Raw genomic sequence first — 23,232 nt, forward strand, 5'->3', positions numbered from 1 at the left:
TATTAAAAAGTACCAGTATGTTCAATAAGTAAGTTCCGTTTTGATATAACTCGTTTATTTTTTGGCACATCTCAACCAAACATGGCTCACGGCTCGACGAACTCGCCCTGCAGGCGAACGCATCGTTCCCATCGCTTGGCCAGGTCCCGGATGGCCGCACGAAAGCTTTGAGTGGGGGTCTTTTCGCCATACTGGTAAATAGCAGACCCGAGTGCAGACCGCGAGCCGAACCTCCGGCCCCGGAGATTTCTATCCATGTCTGAGAACAGCCAATAGTCACTGCGTGCAACGTCTGGAGAGTAGGGATGGTGCACCTCGATGCCCTCTGCCTGCAGGGCATCCCTCGCCACGAGGGCACGGTGAAGAGGCGCGTTATCCTGGTGCCAGGATGAACCGACCACGGGCCTTCTCAGGGCGGCAACTGGCGATTACTGGCAGGAGATGTGTGGCATTCAAACTTTGCGTCTATCGTAGACTGTATTTCTTCACCCTTCAGACATCTCAACGCGCACACCGATCCGTCCTCTCTCTCTCTCCCGCCCTGCTCTCCACTGCCCGCCCGTCTCCCAATGTCCGGCCGGGCCGCCCAATATACGGGCCGGCGTGTCCCTGATGCCGCGCACATGTGAGGCACATGGACCTCCATTTATGACCACTTATGACCCGACGCCGACCCTACGCGACAAGGCTAGAATACAAACTATGTGAACAAACAGAGAGACACAAGATGGTCTCTAATGATCCTGGCGTAGGCTTATGTTTAGGCTTTCTGTTATCGCCTGGACAGTAATATGATAAAAAAAAGTAAAAACTGATGCCATTAAGTTGTCAAAACGATAAAAATTATTAATTTTGAGAGAAACGAGTGAAAATTTAACTGAATAGGCGCATACGTTCACAGATATCTAGTCGGTTACAGTAAACGTTTTCGTTGCACTTTTACAAGCGTACGGACACATGTAAAGTTATCTACCTGGGCAAAAAACATCGCGATGTATATCTACATTTATTATTTATCCAGCCTGAATAACATAATAAATGTTTAAGTAAGCCGCAATGACATTAGACTGCCGGGGTGTATGCATTCCGTCTCATTCACTTAGCTATGTTAAAGTATAGGGTGCAATTGGGTTATATAATTGCGCCATCCCCCTGGCGCAATTTACAGCAGTTGTTGGCAAATGCGCCCTTTTGCATGTTTCTGAAAAAGCAGCTGTCAAAAGCAAACGTAACATTCTTTATTGATCGGGAGGCTCTTAAATCGTAGCCAATGAGCTCCTCTTTGAAATGGTTACCAGTGCATGCTTATATCTCCAGCAGTTTTCTTACAATTAGCATTTTTCCTTGAGGTGGCGCAATTCACCCTCCTTCCCCTACTCCTTGGATTGGGTCTATCACTAAGCAAAGTATACGCCAGTCGCCATGTGTGGCAGCAAAATGCAAAAGTTTGCTTTGGGGGCAAATATAAACTTTTGGGTTTGTTGCCAAACTGGATGGAAAATTAAAACGATGATAATGCCAATCTAAGGTGCGGAGTCTGGCGCGTCTTGCTGTTACGATTTCCGAGTGACCGATAGCATAGTATATTCGCGTCATTCTCGGTTCTGTCGAAAAAAGAATTCCTACCACGCAGTTTGCAGAGGGCTGTACATAGGTACCTAGGTATGTTGCTATTAGAGGTCACTGATAATGCCAGGTCAGGTCACAGGTCAGGTCACCAAGGGTCAGCACATGAACCCAATTTTACTAGGGCTGTGTGATGCATGTTTTATGGCCAATTTTTCATTTCAAACTCAATGGTGTTGGTTATAAGACCATGAGGAACGGTTTAGGCTACTTCCTCGTGGAGGTCAGGTCAAGGTCAGGTCAAAAAAGGTCAAATTTCAAAGTTGATATTTTGCATAAAATGGGTAGGTATTGATTCGATGAAGCTCGTCACGGCGAGTCTAATGGTCATGGTGGTCTTTGTTTTGCGCTACGTGGTCTAGGATGGCTACGATGCCATCAATGTTGAACCGTTTTTTCCTGGTGATGCGGGCTGCATCATCAGGAAATACCTTAGTGTGGGCTTTATGCGGGTAGCAAAAATATCACAGAACAAAAATTTTCCTTTAACACGCGCAGTGGAAGGGGGGAGGCGGATTTCGCCCACCCCTCCTGTTTTTCGCCCGTAACTCGCGCTGAAAACATAATATTAATGTGAAGTTTTGGCCACCTGTCCAGAATTGAATTGCAGATCTTCTCGTGCAAGAAATAAGAAAATCGGTTTGCAACTTTTCTAGTAATAGCGGTGTAAAGTCAAACATCCTGCCACCGCGGCGGCGCGGCGGCGCGGCGGCCGGCGCTAGCCGTTACGCGCCGCCTGAATTGTAGACTGAGCCGGGGCGGGACGGTTCCGTCTTTACATCGCGCTCCTTACCGCTGATTATATTCGATTCGCGTCAAATTTGGTGAGAAGACTAAGAAATGTACAGGCAATCTTATGTTCAAAGAATTTTGAAAATCGGACGGCAAAAACTCAGTTTTGAGTGTGTAAACACAAAATTGTGATTGACGCTTTTCCCGCGTCGGCCGATCCCGCTTCAGCCGGCGACATCTTATCCTTAGCAGGCTTCTAACTGCCATATTTATTGTTCGATTAACTAGAAATTCACTATACATACTCACAAATGTATGTTCTTTCGTAAAGTGAAAGAAAAAAGAAAATCGGCCGGTAACTTTTGGAGTTATCGGCGTGTAAACGCAAAAAAAAGTCGCTCATATGGCAGATTTGTTTAGTTTAGTTTAGTTTATTGAGAGCATCATCAACGGGCATAGGAGGCCCAATTACAGATGAAGTCGAAGGATAAAAATACACTTACATATGCCGACACACAGACAAATACACTTATAAAAAAAATTAAAACATAGCAGTACCTACTTACGAACATGGGCAACTACATGAGACTTGAAAGACGCAGTGCTGCTCGTCCACACGTCTATCTCGCGGTTGCAGTCCAAGAAGCCATTGCAGAGCTTTGGCATGCGACAGAAAGGACTGTTCATCACTGTGTTCACCCGTGCTTACGGTACATGGAAGAGAACACATGTGATGAACACAAAATGATTTGATCACATTTGACCTCTTTTGACCTTGCAGATATTGACCTAGGGTCATGAAATTCACACACAACAGAGTTCTTCAGGGCCCCCACCTACCCTCCAAATTTCGTCTTTCTAGCTCCACTGGGAGCTGAGATCTTAGAGGGGGGGGGGGGCGCCATCCACCCCTTCCATTGGGCGTAGTACAATAAGTACTCGCCAGGTTATATTGAGTGAACCCTTCCACTGGTATTCGCAACCCTTCCACTGCGCGTGTTAAAACGGAAAATGAATATGCTGGAGCATGGCCTAGAATGCTTCAGGCACCTATGCAGTAACATGTATGTCCTGGAAAAATATGGCTAGAAAATGGAAAAGCTTTTTGGCTGTTATGCGGGTTTTTGCGGGCTGCTACCACCGAAGTTTCCATGCGGGTAGTTGCGGGTATCTGGTGAAGGGCTGCGGGGCGGGTTACTTGGATCCCAAAAAGGGCACCTCTATTTGGTAGGTAGGTATATACTTACCTATCTGAATGCGCTATAGTAGGATCCACCTAGAAACTGAGCATAGGCCCGAATATGCCTTTGATGGGAGCATGGTCCTGATGGCCGCCACTGTTCCGCAAGTGTGCAGTGTGCACATGCAATGCTCACTACTGAGCCCGCTAGATCGCCGCCCAAACCCAGCATTTCACTGGGGTTATCAAAGCAATCTGCTCGTGAGATGTTCTTGTGTAGGTGGCAGCACATACAAAACTATAGATGGCGCGAACTGAGAGGACCTTAGCATTCCATTCAACTCTCGGAGCAAAGGGGAATCATAGGGGTAAGCATACGTTCACGCCCTGGTTCGCTGACGCTAATTTTATCGGTCTTCTGGTGTATGACGAGATAGTTATCCTTTCATAATTATTTTTCTGATTTTGTTGTAGCACATGTTTTTGGTAACCAGCAAGGGAAATGCCTATTTATCATCACCGTGGGAAATGCTAATATGGCAGCTGAAAGATATGGAAGGCATACATTTTCAGCGCAGACGAGACATTTTGAAAGATGTTCTTTTCTTTACTAATCGAAACCCTTTGTAGAAATTGTCTAATCAGAGACAAGAAATATCAGCTCCTGCGGGCTTTTGAGCTGTAGCCGAAGTTCGGGAACACATTGTGAAACGGAAGCACGTTTCACAGTGTAGCACGGATTGGAGCACGATGAGCCAATCGGGCTTGCAATCGGGATTGGACGCTATTCTGATTCTGGTCTAATCCGGCAATCTCTAACTCTTTGCCAGTGTATATCTCTTTGCGTTATTTTGTGGGTCAAAAACTCGCATAGGAAAGTTGTATGTCAATGTTAATCTTTTGATTCATTGCTGATATAAGTTTCGTCATGCCTAAAGCCAGTTCCAAGACGAAGAGACCGATATCTGATTCGGACACGTCCGACTCGGGGCCTGATGACGTGAGTACCCCTAATGTCACTGGCTAGTGGCTCGGCACGGAATTGTTCAATTTCAGTTGGGGAAACTACGAGGCGAAAGTAAAAATATTGATTGGTCAATGAATGGACTTTTGATGACCATATATGGGCATAAATGCAGCCCCCGCCACTAAGGGTGAAAAACGGTATAACAAGCCGGTACTTGCAGTATCATGTCCACTTATCGGAGAGAAAAGGATTCCATTCTCCACTAGGAATTAGCGTGATATGATTAAATTTGGTGAATTGACTCGAAAATGGCGATAGGACGGCTTTTCTGCAGGTTCGGGGCGTCACAATCAGCTGGCCATTCAATAAATGGATTGGTTTTTTGAAAGAAAATTGTTAACAGATTTAATTTAATTACAATAAACAAAGCTATTTAATTGTAAAATAATAACTTAACCACAATTAGAAAACCCGTAAACAAAATAATAAAAATAATGACATTTTTTAACCACTGTACTGCTTACATTTTTTGGCGCGTCTGTTTCAATCCGCCATATTTGCCCATCACTGATTGACCTTGTGCTGTAACTCTGCGATTTAGAGCCGCCAGTTAATTGTGCACTGAGTGAGTGTGGGCCTTGTGTGGTTAAAAAACATTCTTATGCCTTATTTTTTCATTTGAATGCTAGGATGCATTGAAAAGATGAAGTCTGATTTTATGACCATATATGGTCATCGCCCCGCCCACTCCAGCCGTTGATTGGCTAATCCATTTTTTGTTTGGCTCCTCGTAGTTTCCCCAACTGATTTAGCTCACGTTTATGTGATGTTACATCTATTCATACTATCCTCGGGGCCTACCCACCCAAATATATCATAAAACTGACATCAATATATATATATATATATATATATATATATATATATATATATATATATATATATATATATATATATATATATATATATATATATATATATATATATATATATATATATATATATATATATATATATATATATATATATATATGGCAAGCTAGGCTAGGTACATTTATTTATCACTGGGAGAGTTGCATGTCTTGAGTGTTGAAATGAGGGCTGTCCACAGACACTGTAAACTGCTAAGTGTGGTGTGAGCAATGTCTGCAGCAGTTGTGGGGGTAGGAGATGAGTAGGCAGTATGACATCATGGCTGTGTGCTGTGATGGAAGGATGGTGTAGGGAGTCAGTGGGCAGAGATTCGAGCCTGTGTGCGGTCCTACCGCACTAAGGGCCCATGAACAGCCCTAGGTACAGGTAGCGTGGGCTTGCACCTTCTCCGTGGGTATCAAGTCTCAAGGTTATGGGCCTGTTCCAGCCAGTGCCTCCAGAAAAGATGAGATAGCTCCAGGATTCTCCAGTCAGTGTTCCAGCACATCTAGTAAACTCCAAAAGTTCTCAGCAAATCTCCAGAAAGCTCCAGCAGCCTCCAGTCAGTTCAAGTTGAGAGGTCCACATTTGACTGCAGGCTCTGGCTCTGGCACACTGGTGACAGTCAGAAACGGAAATAAAGGATGTAAGACAGTTAATGTTACTATTAAAATGAAAAGTCACAATATTATAATTATTGTAGGCCTACTTTTGGTAATCATATAGCAGGGCCCTGTTTCACCGGTGATAGCAGCACGCTGCTATCACGTTTCGCGAGCTGACGTCATGTCATGACGCCATACTGCTGACGTGATGGGCAGTTCCGGCGCACGATTCCCGCGACCTTGGCCGCGGCATTAAGTGACGTATGAGCCTAAAAGTAAGAATTTACGCAGTCGTGATAGTATATTTATTTTCAATATATATTTTTTTAAGATGATGTATATAAAAGAAGTTGGGTTGAAGGAAAATTTGGACGTAAACTTCGAACATTTAGTTGATGACGTAAAACAATATTGCGGCAATCGTGCGCCAGAATCGCCCCTTACGTCAGCAGTATGACGTCATCACATTACGTCAGCTCGCGCAATTTGATAGCGGCGTGCTGCTATCACCGCTGAAACAGGGCCCAGGGCCCTGTTTCACCGGTGATAGCAGCACGCTGCTATCACGTTTCGCGAGCTGACGTCATGTCATGACGCCATACTGTTGACGTGATGGGCAGTTCCGGCGCACGATTGCCGCGACCTTGGCCGCGCGGCATTAAGTGACGTATGAGCCTAAAAGTAAGAGTTTACGCAGTAATGATAGCATATTTATTTTTAATATATATATATATATATTTTTTTTTTGACATGATGTATTTAAAAGAAGTTGGGTATAAGGAAAATTAGGACGTAAACTTCGAACATTTAGTTGATGACGTAAAATAATAAATTGCGGTAATCGTAAAATAAATTGCGGTAATCGTGCGCCAGAATTGCCCCTTACGTCAGCAGTATGACGTCATCACATTACGTCAGCTCGCGCAATTTGAGAGCAGCGTGCTGCTATCACCGGTGAAACAGGGCCCTGGTGTCTCACATGTTGCCACCTGTTCGTGAAAAGTCACTAGGCTCCAATTCTTGAGATATTTACACAAATTTTGCTGTAGGTTGTACATTGGTAGGTTCAGGGTAACTTTTAAACAGGGGAAAGGGGGAATTTCCCCCCTTTGAAAATTCCTTTCCCTTCTAACTTGTGTCTGAATGGCTAGTGAGGGAAGGGGGAATTTCTCCCTTTCAAATTTATTTTGAGCCCATTTTCAAGCATTCCTTTTTTCAGAATTTTGGTTGGAAAATCACAACTACATATTGGGGAAATGACTTCATCACAAAAAAAATAGAAAGTTGATAATTTAATGTTTACAAAAATCATGCATTCCAACAGTCGGGTTACACTACCATTTCCTCTTGTTCTATGTCTACAGCAATCAGGGTCAGGCACACTTCAGGAAAATATTCATATGGAGCATCCATGGAGGAGGGTGATTCAATAAGTTGATTGTATGATGTGATAGTCTCGAATCAGCTTTCACAATGGAGATTATGATCTGGCACATGTTTCACAGAAAAAAACTAGACTGAACCAGGCTGGTTTGCATGTGTGCCAGGGGCCGGGTACACTCATCAGGGGTCGGGCTGCGGAAGGTGTATCGTGAGGGTCAGCGCTGGCGAGTCAGGTGCCAAGTATTAGGGGCCATTGAAGGGCTGTCGGGGTCCGGCAGGGGCCCATCGTTACTTCCGATGGGCCCCTGCCGTGCCCCGTGGCCTGATGGACTTAGGACTAACGCTGGCTCGTGATGAGCCAACACCAACCCCTGATTGCCCTAAAAATGCCACTGATTGGTCTCTATTTACAGGTCACTGATTTAAGGCACATTGACCATTTTTGGTTAAAAGTTCAGTAATATCGTGTCTTAACCATATTTACAGGCTGGACCTGTGAAGAAGTCACGCCCCTCTGCCAAGGCCGAGGCGAAGGGAGACAGCGGCGGTGGCGCTACCTCCTGTGAGGTGGTGAATGGCGAACCCACATGGACCATCGCTCCAAAGCGCTTTGTTAAGATCCGCAAATTCAAGGGCAAGACATATGTGGACATTCGTGAATATTGGAACGATGACAAGGGTGACCTGAAGCCTGGCAAGAAGGGTAAGTCTTGTGCTATAAGTAGGCAATAATTTGCCAATAGCGCCGCACCAAGCTTGAGCGCTTCCGGACCAGTCGTTCTATTCATATGTTCATTCGCATAATCACCAACGAGACAGGCGACTTATGGCCCTTATGACAGATGAAGTCGACGTATAGAACGAATAGATAAGTATGTTATTAGATGAACAGATATGTGTAATTAATTACTAAATAAAAAAGTAAATACATAAGTAGGAACGTAAATAAGTGAATGTCATGGGTACAACTGTGGGACAAAAAGCTTTTCTGACCTGGAACAGTAGGTTACCACCTGCTTCTTCCATTGCGGCGTCGGCATAAGGCCGGATGAAGAACACGCGCAGTGGAAGGGTTGCGAGTTCAACTCGCGAGTACTACGCCCAATGGAAGGGGGGCGGATCCCCCTAAGATCTCAGCTCCCACTGGAGCTAGAAAGACGAAATTTGGAGGGTAGGTGTAGGCCATGGGGAACTCTGTTGTGTGTGAATATCATGACCCTAGGTCAATATCTTCAAGGTCAAATGAGGTCAAATGGGGTCAAATCAGCCTTATGAGCGACTTTTTTTGCGTTTACACACCGATAACTCAAAAAGTTACCGACCGATTTTCTTTTTTCTTTCACTAAACGAAAGAATATACATTTGTGAGTATGTATGGTGAATTTCTAGTTAATCCAACAATAAATATGGCAGGTAGAAGCCTGCTAAGGGTAAGATGTCGCCAGCTGAAGCGGGATCGGCCGACGCGGGAAACGCGGCAATCACAATTTTGTGTTTACACACTCATAACTCAAGATGTTACCGGCCGATTTTCAAAATTCTTTGACCATAAGATTGCCTGTACCTTTCTTAACCTTCTCACAAAATTTGACGCCAATCGAATATAATCAGCGGTAAGAAGCGGAAGCGGGATGTAAAGTCGGAACGGTCCCGCCCCGGCACAGTCTACAATTCAGGCGGCGCGTAACGGCTAGCGCCGGTCGCCGCGCCGCCGCGCCTTCGCGGCGGCAGGATGTTTGACTTAACACCGCTATTACTAGAAAAGTTGTGAACCGATTTTCTTATTTCTTGCACGAGAAGATCCGCAATTCAATTCTGGACAGGCAGCCATAATTTCACTTAAATATTATGTTTGCGTCGCGAGTTATTGGCGAAAAAGAGAAGGGGTGGGCGTAATCCGCCCCCCCCCCCCTTCCACTGCGCGTGTTAATCGAGGAATGCGACAGGGTGGACCCCACAGCACTGTGCGGACACGCGCAAGTGGAACGTAGAATTGACATGTGTTTCGCAGCGGACGACATGATACACGCGCGACTGCCCAGTCATTGCGATTTGCGTTATTATTGTAAGCGGAATAGTTAACCCGCGCATGACTGGGGTATTTTCCATAACGCCAGTGACTGTGGGGGGGGGGGCGGGGGAGGGGAGCTCTCCAGAGCCCCCTCCTATCTCCGAAATTACTGGGCCGATCGTCTTGTCAAAATTCAAACGGCGTCTGATATCCCCGGAGAAACTCGAGCGAAACCCATTTTCATTGACCTCGAGGTCACCGATGACGTCACTGGTCAGGTTAAAGTAAAAATTATCAGCATTTTTGCATGTTCACAATTTAGGCTCTCACCGCCGGCTGACAAGTGCGATCAGGCTCATTTTTGGTTAACGCACTACTTGATATATGCCTTAGATGCCCTGAGGGTATCGAACTTTTACTTCGAATTTTTCAGGTCAAGACCAGGTCATCCTAGGTCATGAAAATTGATATCATGTATCGGTCACGTGACGCATGTTTTGTGGTCCATTTTACTCATAGATTTCGAAAACAATGTCGTCTGTGTCATTTGAGGTCATTTTCAGCCGAGTTTACTGGAGGCCAGGTCAGATCAGAAAAGGTCAATTTTTTAAAATGAAATTTTTCCACAAAAAGGTGCCCATCAGATGCAGTTTGAGCTCAGGACCACGATGGTGCCATTAATATTGCTGTACGATGTCAAAAACGTACTGAGAAATGGTTTTGAAAAATATATTATTGTAAAATTTTGACAATAATGCAAATAACTTGGCTATTTTTGAAGATATTGGGCTAAAACTTGCCATAATAGTTCATCAGTGTGTTTTCTATCGCGTCCGGTCTTTGCTAAAAATCAAAAACTTTTTGAAAAATAAAAAATAAATTTTTGTAATTGTAAATACCTGTTTCGAAATTTTCAAAATTTCGAAATTCGAGATAGCAGTTTGATAGCTACGTGTATTTGTAGTCCACTCATGCAAATAAATTAGATCTAGCTTTAAAACTGAGCTTTTGAGAGCGTTTGCCGTAATTCAATATTTTGCATCAAAATCGGCGGACCTGACGTCACTCTGAAGTCTGACGTCATTTCCGGCCAACCTATGGTAGCTGGAAAGTTGAAATTCTAACACAATGTGTCAAATGTATGCTGCTGAGGGTGCCGCAAGTTTCGTGTTGGTCATTCAAATGGTTCAGAAGATATTGCCGAAAAACCGGAGGGGGTGGCTCTGTAGAGCACCCCCCTCCCCCAGTCATGCGTGCATAGGCGTCGCCAGGGATTTTCGGTTGGGGGGGGGGCAAAATTAACTTTTGTGTTAAATCTTGCCTATCCCCAGTCGTTACTCACCCGTTTTACATATCATTCGACGCGCAATGGTGCGAGAAATCTGATAGTGACAAAGTTTTCCTTCTAGGTATGATGTGTAATTTTTTACAGAAAAATTCGAAATTTTGAAATTTCTAGACAAAAACGACCGGTAGGATTACAGTGGCTGCGATTGCCGACGCACTGCAGAGGGCCCTGTGCAGACTCTCGTCGCTCATGGTCATTAGCATTACCCAGAAAAAGGTGAAAAACGCTCCATTTAATCCGATCACCCTGCTGAAAGCGCCATTCACGCATGCATGCAGAGGTTTTACGTGAAATGCATAGGGCTTATCCCAGCCGCCGATTGTAGCGAAGTTGGGCATTCGGCGGAGACTGAGAGTGAATGTCGGAAGTGTGAATCGGAAGTATGTAATTCATCTTTGCTCCAGTGAGAGGAAGTGTTTTGTTAACTCGAGTGTGAACAAAAAGTTCCTCGTTTTTCGTATGAAGTGAAGCGCTGCAAACGCGAACAAAAAATGTTTAACGGAACCAAAAGTTACGGCACGGCATAGCGGCAAGGGATCCCTTAGAGATAGGCTTGGGACTTCCAGGCCATTTCAGGCCACTCATGGTCAGTGTAAGCTCCCAGAAGCCTGCTTAGGATCCCGGAGATCGGCGTGGGTCACCCCAAATATTTACGTGTATGTGGTGCTTTAGGGCTTTCCGAGCCCAAGGTGGGGCCCTCAGAAGCCAGTGTAGGCGGCGGGCGCTAAGAGACTGGGCCCAGGCCCCAGGGTGAGCCTGGAGCCCTCGGATAACAGTGTGAACCGTCGGGGTATGTGTCGAATCCCTAAGGATCCTACGTAGGGACATAAGAAACATGTGTTGCGGCCCTCAGAGGGACACGTGAGTTGTGTTGTGACCCCTCAGATGCCAGCTTGGGGTTAGCAAAGTCTGTCGCCTCAAAAGTTTGGCTAAACTATATGAGGCCAATTAAGGTTCTTAGAAATTTTCGAAGGCATCCTCAAAGATTCGTGTGGCCCTTCAGAGGTCTACATATGTATAAGGTCCTCAAAGATCCCTGTAACGATCCCTCAAAGGCTCAAAGATCCCTGTTATGGGCCCTCAGAGAACATGGACACCAGTGGGACTCTCAGAGGCCGGTCTGGGCCCTCTGAAGTCTGAAAGCTTCTTAGAGCTCAGTGGAGCTCTTTGGGAACCCGTGTGAAAAGCAAGCTCATGAGCCCTGCGGCACTTGAACGGTTCTTAATAGTGATGTCAATTACGGAAAATTGGAATACCGATACCAAACCAAATACCAACCAAAACCACGGGAAAATACCGAAACCAAACCAACTTGGGAAAATGAGGGAAATACCAACTTTTTACCGATTTCTTAGTCTCTTATACATTAGTGAGGGTTTATGATACCAACAAAATACCAAACACATTACGATTGAAATACCAAATACCAAGTTGGTATCGGTTTGGTATCGGTATACCAAAAAGTTGGTATCAGATTGACATCTCTAGTACTTAAGCCTGTCGCAGACATTTGACGAGAGTTGAGAAAGGCCCCGAAGATTTCGTGTCACGCTTTGAACGAAAATTATGTGTCAGCAGGCTCCAAAACTTATGAAAATCAGCTATAAAGTGTAATGAAGAACCAACTAGGAACATGGAATTAATCACAGCATTGACATTTCCGAGTCTGGAGCCGGAGTCTTGAAGATTTTGGCGACTGCGACTCTGACTCTTGTTTGAACTGCACGATCCAACAGATTCTGACCTCACAGGCATTCTCAGAAAGGTATCCCCATTTTTCCCGACTCAAAAATCTCATCGAATCTGCATCGATCGCAGGGGGTGCCCGGTCCGAGGTTGGGGGGCAAGCTGCCCCGCTTGCCCCCCCCCCCCCCGTGGCGACGCTAATGCATGATACGTGGGTTAACATGCGTGTGCTAGATCCATCATGAGCATAGGTGAAGTGGATACTGTTCTTCAAAATTTTAACTCGTTTCTGTCTCTTGCAATCCTGCGAAACGCGACTTCAGTCGCTCGATTCTCCGTTCCTTCGGAGAAGCGGAGGAACGGGCTCAGTTGTAACGGAGGTACGAACCACCAATGTGACGAAGTTACTTGGTCGTTACATTTTCATGTAGCGAGTTCCTTCAATTCTCGAAAGGCCTTATGGCGCCCGTCGCTCCAGAACGAAGGAATGAATCAGAATTCATAAAAGTCTTTTATATAATTCCGCGGCAGGAACCAATGGGATCATACTCGTAAATCGTAATCGTTAATTCGCTCCAAGATATCTGAGATCACTGGCCCACGGTCAACACCCGGATCCATGCACGCACACTGCATAATGCACATGACCTCTTTCATCGTGCTCCAGTGGAATATGTCGGCATCAATGACATCTGGCTTGCATTTGTCCGTCGACAGGTATCAGCATGTCCATGGAACAGTGGGACATGTTCACCCAGATTATCCCAGAGATCAGCAAGCGGCTCTGATGGGGGCTGCCGGTGGGGTGGCCGCCGCCGGCATCAGTCGGACCCGGCGCCCTCCGATGACCCGGCGCGACCAGCCGGCGTCACTCCTCATACCGCCGGGCGCCGCCCTGCCATTCTGTGATGTATTGCATTGTTTCGCTGCTTTGCCATGATAATACACGTTGTCATTGTCATAAACTGGTGTCATTGCATCCCAAGTAACTTCAAGCGCAATGCATTAGTTATACACCTTGATGGTGTTATATAGATGTAGCTGTTGTTTGGCGATAAATATTTGACTGACACAATGGAACGCACCCATTGCATCCATTCCATTCTGCTAGGCGGTGGAGTGCGTTGTACGGAAATGAACATTTTTCTTTAGTTTGTTTCGTTACGAGCGAGCGAGCGCAGCGAGCGAAGCGAAGTCTTTTCAATACCAGTAAAACGCCTTTTGGGCGAAGAACGAGCGAGCGAGACAGTGAGCCGTGCACTTGCGGAAGGGCGAGAGGGTACTTCCAACGGGGCTTGTGCAAAGCACCCTTCTAACCGGTCGCTAGCGGTGTGCCCAATTTGAACGCAATCGGCCCAGCCGTTCCTGAGATCTGGAAGCGGCATTCTGCACGTGCGCACGTGCAAACGGGGTCCAAACTGACTTGCACGGCACCCTACTAACCGGTCCCCAACCGTGTACCAAATTTGAGCGCAATCGGCCAAGCCGTTCTCGAGATCTGGAAACGCCCCCTGCACGTGCGCACGTGCAGTAGCACCCTAACCGCAACACATTGGAAGGCATTGCCTGGCGGATGCCTACCTGTATGCCAAGTTTCAGCGAAATCGCCCCAGTAATTACTGAGTTATTGAAATGGGAACAAATTTGGCACCTCTTCTTTTTTATTTTGCACGTGCAGTGGGGGTCACTCACATAGATCAAGAGTATCCGACCTTTGGTAGAAGGGATGCAGCTACCTTATAAAAATTACCGCAAGACAATCGCCCAAGCGGCTGCTGAGATATGAGCCTCTCAAAATTACTACTTTTGCAAAACAGCTTGAACACCCTTGACTTTTCACGTGGCACGTGCCACGGCGGTCACTGAGATGTGTCAAAAGTAGTCAATTACGGGGTAGAAGGGATGGGGCTACCCAGCAAAAAAAGACCGCAGGCCAATCGGTCCAGCGGTTGCTGAGATATAAGCCTCTCAAAAGCGTTACAGGCCGGGCCAGGCCGGGCCGGGCCGGGCCGCTCATTACGAGCAAGCGAGCGCAGCGAGCGAAGCGAAGTCTTTTCAATACCAGTAAAACGCCTTATGGGCGAAGAACGAGCGAGCGAGATAGTAAGCCCTGCACATGCGGAAGGGCGAGAAGGTACTTCCAACGGGCTTGTGCAAAGCACCCTTCTAACCGGTCGCTAGCGGTGTGCCCAATTTGAACGCAATCGGCCCAGCCGTTCCTGAGATCTGGAAGCGGCATTCTGCACGTGCGCACGTGCAAACGGGGTCCAAACTGACTTTTGCACGGCACCCTACTACTAACCGGTCCCCAACCGTGTACCAAATTTGAGCGCAATCGGCCCAGCCGTTCTCGAGATCTGGAAACGCCCCCTGCACGTGCGCACGTGCAGTAGGTAGCACCCTAACCGCAACACATGGGAAGGCATTGGCTGGTGGGTGCCTACCTGTATGCCAAGTTTCAGCGAAATCGCCCCAGTACCTAATTACTGAGTTATTGAAATGGGAACAAATTTGGCACCTCTTCTTTTTTATTTTGCAGGTGCAGTGGGGGTCACTCACATAGATCAAGAGTATCCGACCTTTGGTAGAAGGGATGCAGCTACCCTACAAAAATTACCGCAAGACAATCGGTCAAGCGGCTGCTGAGATATGAGCCTCTCAAAATTACTACTTTTGCAAAACAGCTTGAACACCCTTGACTTTTCACGTGGCACGTGCCACGACGGTCACTGAGATGTGACAAAAGTAGTCAATTACGGGGTAGAAGGGATGGGGCTACCCAGCAAAAAAGACCGCAGGCCAATCGGTCCAGCGGTTGCTGAGATATAAGCCTCTCGAAAGCGTTACAGGCCGGGCCGGGCCGGGCCGCTCATTACGAGCAAGCGAGCGAAGCGAAGTCTTTTCATTACAAGTTTCAGCGAAATCGCCCCAGTAATTACCGAGTTATTGAAATGGGAACAAATTTGGCACCTATTCTTTTTTCATTTTGCACGTGCAGTGGGGGTCCCTCACATAGATCAAGAATATCCGACCTTTGGTAGAAGGGATGCAGCTACCCTACAAAAATTACCGCAAGACAATCGCCCAAGCGGCTGCTGAGATATGGGCCTCTCAAAATCACTACATTTGCAAAACAGCTTGAACACCCTTGACTTTTCACGTGGCACGTGCCACGACGGTCACTGAGAGGCATCAAAAGTAGTCAATTACGGGGTAGAAGGAATGGGGCTACCCAGCAAAAAAGACCGCAGGCCAATCGGTCCAGCGGTTGCTGAGATATAAGCCTCTCAAAAGCGTTACAGGCCGGGCCGGGCCGCTCATACTGAGATTTTTCCGTGATATTGAAAAGACTCACTTCGCTCGCTGCGCTCGCTCGCTCGTAACCAGTAAAACGCCTTTTGGGCGAAGAACGAGCGAGCGAGATAGTGAGCCCTGCACGTGCGGAAGGGCGAGAGGGTACTTCCAACGGGCTTGTGCAAAGCACCCTTCTAACCGGTCGCTAGCGGTGTGCCAAATTTGAACGCAATTGGCCCAGCCGTTCCTGAGATCTGAAGGCGGCATTCTGCACGTGCGCACGTGCAAACGGGGTCCAAAATGACTTTTGCACGGCACCCTACTAACCGGTCCCCAACCGTTTACCAAATTTGAGCGCAATCGGCCCAGCCGTTCTTGAGATCTGGAAACGCCCCCTGCACGTGCGCACGTGCAGTAGCACCCTAACCGCAACACATGGGAATGCATTGCCTGGTGGGTGCCTACCTGTATGCCAAGTTTCAGCGAAATCGCCCCAATAATTACCGAGTTACTGAAATGGGAACAAATTTGGCACCTCTTCTTTTTGTATTTTGCACGTGCAGTGGGGGTCACTCACATAGATCAAGAGTATCCGACCTTTGGTAGAAGGGATGCAGCTACCCTAAAAAAATTACCGCAAGACAATCGCTCAAGCCGCTGCTGAGATATGGGCTTCTAAAAATCATTACTTTTGCAAAACTGCTTGAACACCCTTGACTTTTCTTCACGTGGCACGTGCCACGACGATCACTGAGATGTGTCAAGAGTAGTCAATTACGGGGTAGAAGGGATGGGGTACCCAGCAAAAAAGACCGCAGGCCAATCGGTCCAGCGGTTGCTGAGATATAAGCCTCTGAAAAGCGTTACAGGCCGGGCCGGGCCGGGCCGGGCCACTCATACTGAGATTTTCCGTTATTATGAGCGAGCGAGCGCAGCGAGCGAAGCGAAATCTTTTCAATATAACGGGAAAATCTCAGTATGAGCGGCCCGGCCCGGCCCGGCCCGGCCCGGCCTGTAACGCTTTTGAGAGGCTTATATCTCAGCAACCGCTGGACCGATTGGCCTGCGGTCTTTTTTGCTGGGTAGCCCCATCCCTTCTACTCCGTAATTGACTACTTTTGATACATCTCAGTGACCGTCGTGGCACGTGCCACGTGAAAAGTCAAGGGTGTTCAAGCTGTTTTGCAAAAGTAGTGTTTTTGAGAGGCTCATATCTCAGCAGCCGCTTGGGCGATTGTCTTGCGGTAATTTTTGTAGGGTAGCTGCATCCCTTCTACCAAAGGTCGGATACTCTTGATCTATGTGAGTGACCCCCACTGCACGTGCAAAATGCCAAAAGAAGAGGTGCCAAATTTGTTCCCATTTCAATAACTCGGCAATTACTGGGGTGATTTCGCTGAAACTTGGCATACAAGTAGACACCCACCAGGCAAGGCATTCCCATGTGCTACGGTTAGGGTGCCACTGCACGTGCGCACGTGCAGGGGGCGCTTCCAGATCTCGAGAACGACTGGGCCGATTGCGCTCAAATTTGGTACACGGTTGGGGACCAGTTAGTAGGGTGCCGTGCAAAAGTCAGTTTAGACCCCGGTTGCACGTGCGCACGTGCAGAAGGCCGCTTCCAGATCTCAGGAACGGCTGGGCCAATTGCGTTCAAATTTGGCACACCGCTAGCGACCGGTTAGAAGTTAGAACGGTGCTTTGCACAAGCCCGTTGGAAACTTCCTCTCGCCCTTCCGCACGTGCAGGGCTTACTATCTCGCTCGCTCGTTCTTCGCCCATAAGGCGTTTTATTGTTAATAACTCGGTTTGAATTTATATTTAGCCCTCAGAGCATGTCACTTCTGTCCCTGAAGTCAGTTTGCCTCTCCCCTCAACTCAAATCAAAGTACCGCCCATCTTCAAAACCTCCCATCTTCAAAAAAGCTAATGAATTGGCATGAAAGTGATGTTGCCCGGTTTAGAAAGAGCTAAAACGAACGTCTACTAAATTTCCGAAAAAATTTCACCGGTTTTCTCGATATTAGACTCGTACTTTCGTTTACTTTTTGGAATCTCCACTGTTCCTAGCGACTTTATTTGGAAGCAATAGTTTGGCAGCTGAATGTGCAGCACTTGTTGCGTGCAGCACTTGTTGCGCGCAAAGCAGCATACCTAGGATACCTATACCACCGCCACTGAACTCTATAATGACCACCGCGTAAGCGTTATGCCTGAAACAGACTCTTTCCGCAGTCAGGAAATCGCATGCGAGAGCCTATTCAAATACATGGAAGCACGCTCGCATCAATCGCACGCACCTCCCGCAAGCGATTGGTGCGAGAAGAATTATTAATGTATTTGAATAGGCTCTCGCATGCGATTTCCTGAACGCGGAAAGAGTCTGTTTCAGCCTTTAGATCTGCGCTGACGTCACACATGCAGAGGGGGCATTCAAATGCATTAGCCCCTCTAAACCCAAAGTGCTGTAACTTTGAGCTTAGATATTTTCGATTTGAGGCATTTCTCGATGTTGTGAATGCTCAAACCGGTAAGTGCAGGCCAGGGGCCCCCTATTTGGCTCACTGGCGGATCCAGACCTGCGTTTTGGAGGCCAACTCATGCCAGGAGCCAAACCTATGGTACCCCCAAATCCTGTTTTCTCATTGGATTTAGGCCACTTATTTTTGTCACAGCCCTGAAACGATGTTTTTTTAAACTGGAAATAAAATAAAAAATATAGAAATCGTAGCCCACCCGACCCGTGCCTTTATATTCCCAGTAAACATGGCGACGTCGGGCCGACGTCGGCAAACATCGGGGTGACGTCGGCATCTCGGCATCGGCATGCCGACGTCGGCCCGACCTCGGCACGACGTCGGCTGGATGTCGGGTATGCCCGCATGTACCGACGTCCAGCCGACGTCGGGCCGACGTCGGACCGAGATCAATTGCTGAGGTCCAGCCGACGTCGAACCGACATCGGCCGCTGTTTTGACCGTTAAAATGATATAAAATGCATGTTTCATGTTTCATAAAGAGCTTCTGTATCCAAAATATCCTCAGGAAAGTCAAATCTTCCTCCACGGCGCAACCCTCTGATCCGGACTGGACGGGAAACTTTATCCCATTTGGGATTGCCCGTAAGCCGAGCTCGCCCGTAGCCGGGTGCGGTGAGTGCTTGGGGGCTGCTCGGCCTATCCTTTGGTCAGGCTCAGCCCCGACAACTCACCAGGGCCGGTCCCAGTTCATATAGAAAGGCCAGTCGGCAAGTGTCACTTTGCCAAAGTGCCCGACATATCAAAGGGACACTTTTGTAAACGTTGGTGCAGGTGTGTAAGGGTGGCTATATGAATCCATTTGTGGGGTCGCCCTTTCCAATAAGTGTCACGTAACAGCAATGGGATTCTAGGTATATGAATTGGACCCAGGGTGCTCGCCAAGACCAATGTCTCCATCCTATCATCCTTCCGGCTCTGAAATGGTCTTGTCAGACCGAAAGGGCATAACCCAGCAAAACAAACCGAACTCGCCATCTGGCTGCGTGGTGTAGTGGTTAGCGCACTAGCCTCGCGTTCAAATGACACGGGGCTCGAATCCCGTCGCCGGCTGATGCTTTTGGCGCGTTGTCCCAGTAAACATGCCGACGTCGGTGACTGGGGGGTTCGAATCCCGCCGCCGGTTGATATGTTTGGCGCGTTGTCCCAGTAAACATGCCGACGTCGGCCCCGTCGGTCCAACGACAAACGATCTCGTCAACCTCGGCAAACGACCTCGGCCCGACGTCGGCTGGACGTCGGCTGGACTTCGGCTGGGCGTCGGTACATGTGGGCGTACCCGACGTCCAGCCGATGTCGGGCCGAGGTTGAACAGACTTTGGGCCGACGTCGGGCCGAGCCTCGGCCCGACGTCGAGCCGACGTCGGCATGTTTACTGGGTTACTTTAAAAACACTTAAAATTGCTTTTGTTGACCAGTTAGCCCACTCCTGGTCGGTGCTTGGCGCAGCCTTCGCGGGCTGGGAGGTGTCCGTTGGACACCCCTACCGTTCGGCCCCTGATCAAGCTAGAGCTTCGCGGAAAAAAGAAGCGTGTCGCCCCCCAGTAAACATGCCGATGTCGGCCCGACATCGCCTGGACGTCGGGTACGCCCGCATGTACCGACGTCCAGCCGAAGTCCAGCCAACGTCGGGCCGAGGTCGTTTGCCGAGGTTGACGAGATCGTTTGTCGTTGGACCGACGGGGCCGACGTCGGCATGTTTACTGGGACAACGCGCCAAAAATATCAACCGGCGGCGGGATTCGAACCCCCCCAGCATAGGCGGCGGAACGGGGAGGGCACCGGGGCACCGTGCCCCCCCTTTGATTTTGGCATTTTAACGTTAGCCCCATGGGCGTTGCATGGAAAGAATGGGACCAAAAGTCGGCAGTGCCCCCCTTTAGTTGAAGGTGTGCCGCCGCTACTGCCCCCCAGTCGCCGACGTCGGCATGTTTACTGGGACAACGCGCCAAAAGCATCTGCCGGCTACGGGATTCCAACACCGTGCGATTTGAATGCGAGGCTACTGCGCTAACCACTACACCACGCAGCCAGATGGCGAATTAAGTTTGTTTTGTTGGGTTTGAGTCGGCTTACGGGCAATCCCAAATGGGATAAAGTTTCCCGTCCAGTCCGGATCAGGGGGTTGCGGCATGGAGGAGGATTTGACTTCCCTGAGGATATTTTGAATACAAAAGCTCTTTATGAAACATGCATTTTATATTATTTTAACGGTAAAAACAGCGGCCGATGTCGGTCCGACGTCGGCTGGACCTCAGCAATTGATCTCGGTCCGATGTCGGCCCGACGTCGCCTGGACCTCGGCTGGACGTCGGTACATGCGGGCGTACCTACCCGACATCCAGCCGACGTCGTGCCGAGGTCGGGCCGACGTCGGCATGCTGATGCCGAGATGCCCAGAGGCGGATCCAGCTCAGAGTTTTTTTTTGGGGGGGGGGGCAAACCATAACAATTTATCGATTCTTTCCATGCCTCGTCCATAGGCGTAATGTTAAAATTATGCCGTTTGGGGGGGCAAATGTCCATTTTGCCCCCCCCCCTGGATCCGCCACTGGAGATGCCGACGTCACCCCGACGTCGGGCCGACGTCGGCATGTTCAAGGCCGTATAAGTTAGGTAAGATCGTCCGGGCTCGCTAATGTTACAAATCTGCAGCACTACGGTGACGTCACCGGAGCATACGCTCCCTGGCTCCATCCGGACCCTGATTCGGCGGCTGGAATCGCTACTAATCGAAAAATTACTTGTGCAATAGCGCTTTTAAATGACTTTAAAAAGGGGGAAAATATGATTGCAAAATAATCATGAGAATCCCTTGTCCTGACTGGGATTGTATGACCCCGCCACCTAGCGGACAACGTTGTAATTAGGGTTGAGTTGGCGATCGCCAGGTGGCTTGTCAGTAAGCTGTCAGCCGCAGACAGGAGAGGGGCCGTCAGGCGCTTAATATTATGTAAACGCCAGATCATGCTCAGGAAAATGCGACACGCTTCAGAACGGTCATTTATCTCGAAAAAGATGCGGTGCCCTGTGGTGATATGGCCCACATGACTCGGGACCCGTAGGCCGTACCTACACGGCCTACGGGTCCCCGAGTCATCGCAGGGGCCTTATAAGGCCCCGTGGTCACCGGCAGGTCCCAAGGCCCCTACGGACGCGATACATACTTCGAAAATCGCTAGACAAAGGACTCGGGGGCGCAGCCAAGGGGGGAGGGGCACACTGGGCTTTAGCCCCTCCCAAATCTAGCAGGCGCCCTCTGGAAATACACCATCCAGGGTGCCCTGGATGGCGCCTTCCACGATCATTCTGTGCGCCGATGGCGCCTTTTCAGTGTCCAGCACTTTAGTCGTCCTCGACGGTAAGCCATTGTGGCGTCATCATGCGGTGCTGGCGCCCAGATTTACAATTTTATATCTCTTTGTGGGTGAAGATTCACCCACAATCCTGAAATGCCGGATATCCACTCTCAATATCCTGACCATCTAGCGCCCTCGGCTCACCTTCAGCGCCCTTCTGTCTGCTCGGCGCCCTTCTGATCTGTCGGCGCCCTTCTCGCCCTTCAGCGCTCTTCTGGCCTGTCGGCACCCTCTTCACATTCGGCGCCCTCCGGGCAGACCAGTTAGCGCCCTCATGGACATTATCACACAGCATCCTCCTGATCTGTCTCGCCCTCCACACTTGTCAGCGCCCTCCTGACCTGGCAGCGCCCTCCTGACCTGGCAGCGCCTATCGTATTATAGCGCCCTCCTCACCGTACAGTGCCCTACTGACCTGTCGCCATCCTCCTCACTGCATAGCGGCCTCCTAGCCATACAAAGCCCTCCATACCGGCGCCCTCTACGTTCAGCGCCCTCCTGACAAGTCGGTGCCCTTTTCACCGTAGACGGCCCTCCTGATCTGTCGGCGCCCTCCTGACCGTACATCGCCTTCCTCACCTTGTCCGTGCCCTCCTCTTTATACAGTGTCCTCCTGACCTGTCAGCGCCCTCTTCACTCGTATTGTGCCCTTTTCATCGTACAGCATCCTCCTCACCATGGGCGCCCTCCTGACCTGTTGGCGCTCTCCCCACCATACAGCGCCCTGCTGCCTTGTCGGCGCCCTCTTCACGGACAGCGTTCTCCAGATCTGTCGCAGCCCTTATCACCGTACAGCGCCCTCCTGACCTGTCGGCGCCCTCCTCACGACACATCGCCGTTCTGACCGCTTAGCGTTCTCCTCACCATGCGGACAATGCAACACTAAGCAATTAGGAAAGCGTGAAGTAGCCTATGCTTAACCCTCGCCGGCACATGCCATTTTGCGTCATTCGACGGCACAAGGGGGGGGGGGGATTGGTACGACCCCCCCTCGCGATTGGCCCCTGATTGAGCTACAGCTTCGCGGAAAAAAACGAGCGTGTTGCCCGTCACGAGAGGAAGCCGATGATATCCAATTTTAAGATCCTAGGTCATCGGGTGACCTTCCAGGTCAGGTCAATGACCCGAAAATCGGGAAATTCGGGACCTGTTAGAAAGTCGTAAAGTGTGGCTGCTATGGAGTTCTCCGGGGTGCTGATCGCGAATATCGTGTTAGTTTTGATCAGAGATGATGTCTTTAAGCATTCAGACCAGGTCGGGTCAGGTCAGGTCAGGTCAACCATAGGGGTCGTGACGGGTATTCGTAATACGTGTCAACCGCCTCTGACAGCTTCGTAACATGTTACGAAGGCACCAAAACTACTTCGTAAATGTTCAACTGGTTGCTAGATTCGAAATCAGCTCCAAAAACTAGCCTAGAAACATGTACAACTCGAAAAAGTGAACCGAGGTTACCAAAGGCCAATGACCTGACCTGACCTTCAGGTGACCTTGACATCCACCCTAATGCATGGGAGCAACAACAAATCACATGTTTGAACGTTTGAAACCACGAAAAGCTTGCAAACGCGCGCCTAATGCGAGCCGACATA

At 48.8% G+C, this 23,232-nt stretch overlaps 1 protein-coding gene across 1 annotated transcript; it reads left to right on the plus strand.

Annotated features, from left to right (window-relative positions):
* The first annotated feature begins 4,109 nt into the window (after positions 1 to 4,109).
* Positions 4,110 to 13,415, plus strand: LOC122377540 (RNA polymerase II transcriptional coactivator-like). The gene is made up of 3 exons (XM_043357658.1): positions 4,110 to 4,538; positions 7,892 to 8,108; positions 13,168 to 13,415. Exons 1-3 carry the CDS (start codon positions 4,467 to 4,469, stop codon positions 13,236 to 13,238), a joined length of 360 nt encoding a protein of 119 aa, XP_043213593.1. The 5' UTR covers positions 4,110 to 4,466; the 3' UTR covers positions 13,239 to 13,415.
* Positions 13,416 to 23,232: the final 9,817 nt, after the last annotated feature.

This window comes from Amphibalanus amphitrite, unplaced genomic scaffold, assembly GCF_019059575.1.
Source record: "Amphibalanus amphitrite isolate SeventyFive unplaced genomic scaffold, NRLGWU_Aamphi_draft 000046F_arrow, whole genome shotgun sequence".
Lineage (NCBI taxonomy): Eukaryota > Metazoa > Arthropoda > Thecostraca > Balanomorpha > Balanidae > Amphibalanus > Amphibalanus amphitrite.

Coding starts and splice junctions, on each gene's coding strand:
- LOC122377540 (XM_043357658.1), top strand. CDS start 4,467: ATGCCTAAAGCCAGTTCCAAGACGAAGAGACCGATATCTGATTCGGAC. Junction 4,539..7,891: donor CCGACTCGGGGCCTGATGAC/GTGAGTACCCCT, acceptor CCATATTTACAG/GCTGGACCTGTGAAGAAGTC. Junction 8,109..13,167: donor CCTGAAGCCTGGCAAGAAGG/GTAAGTCTTGTG, acceptor GTCCGTCGACAG/GTATCAGCATGTCCATGGAA.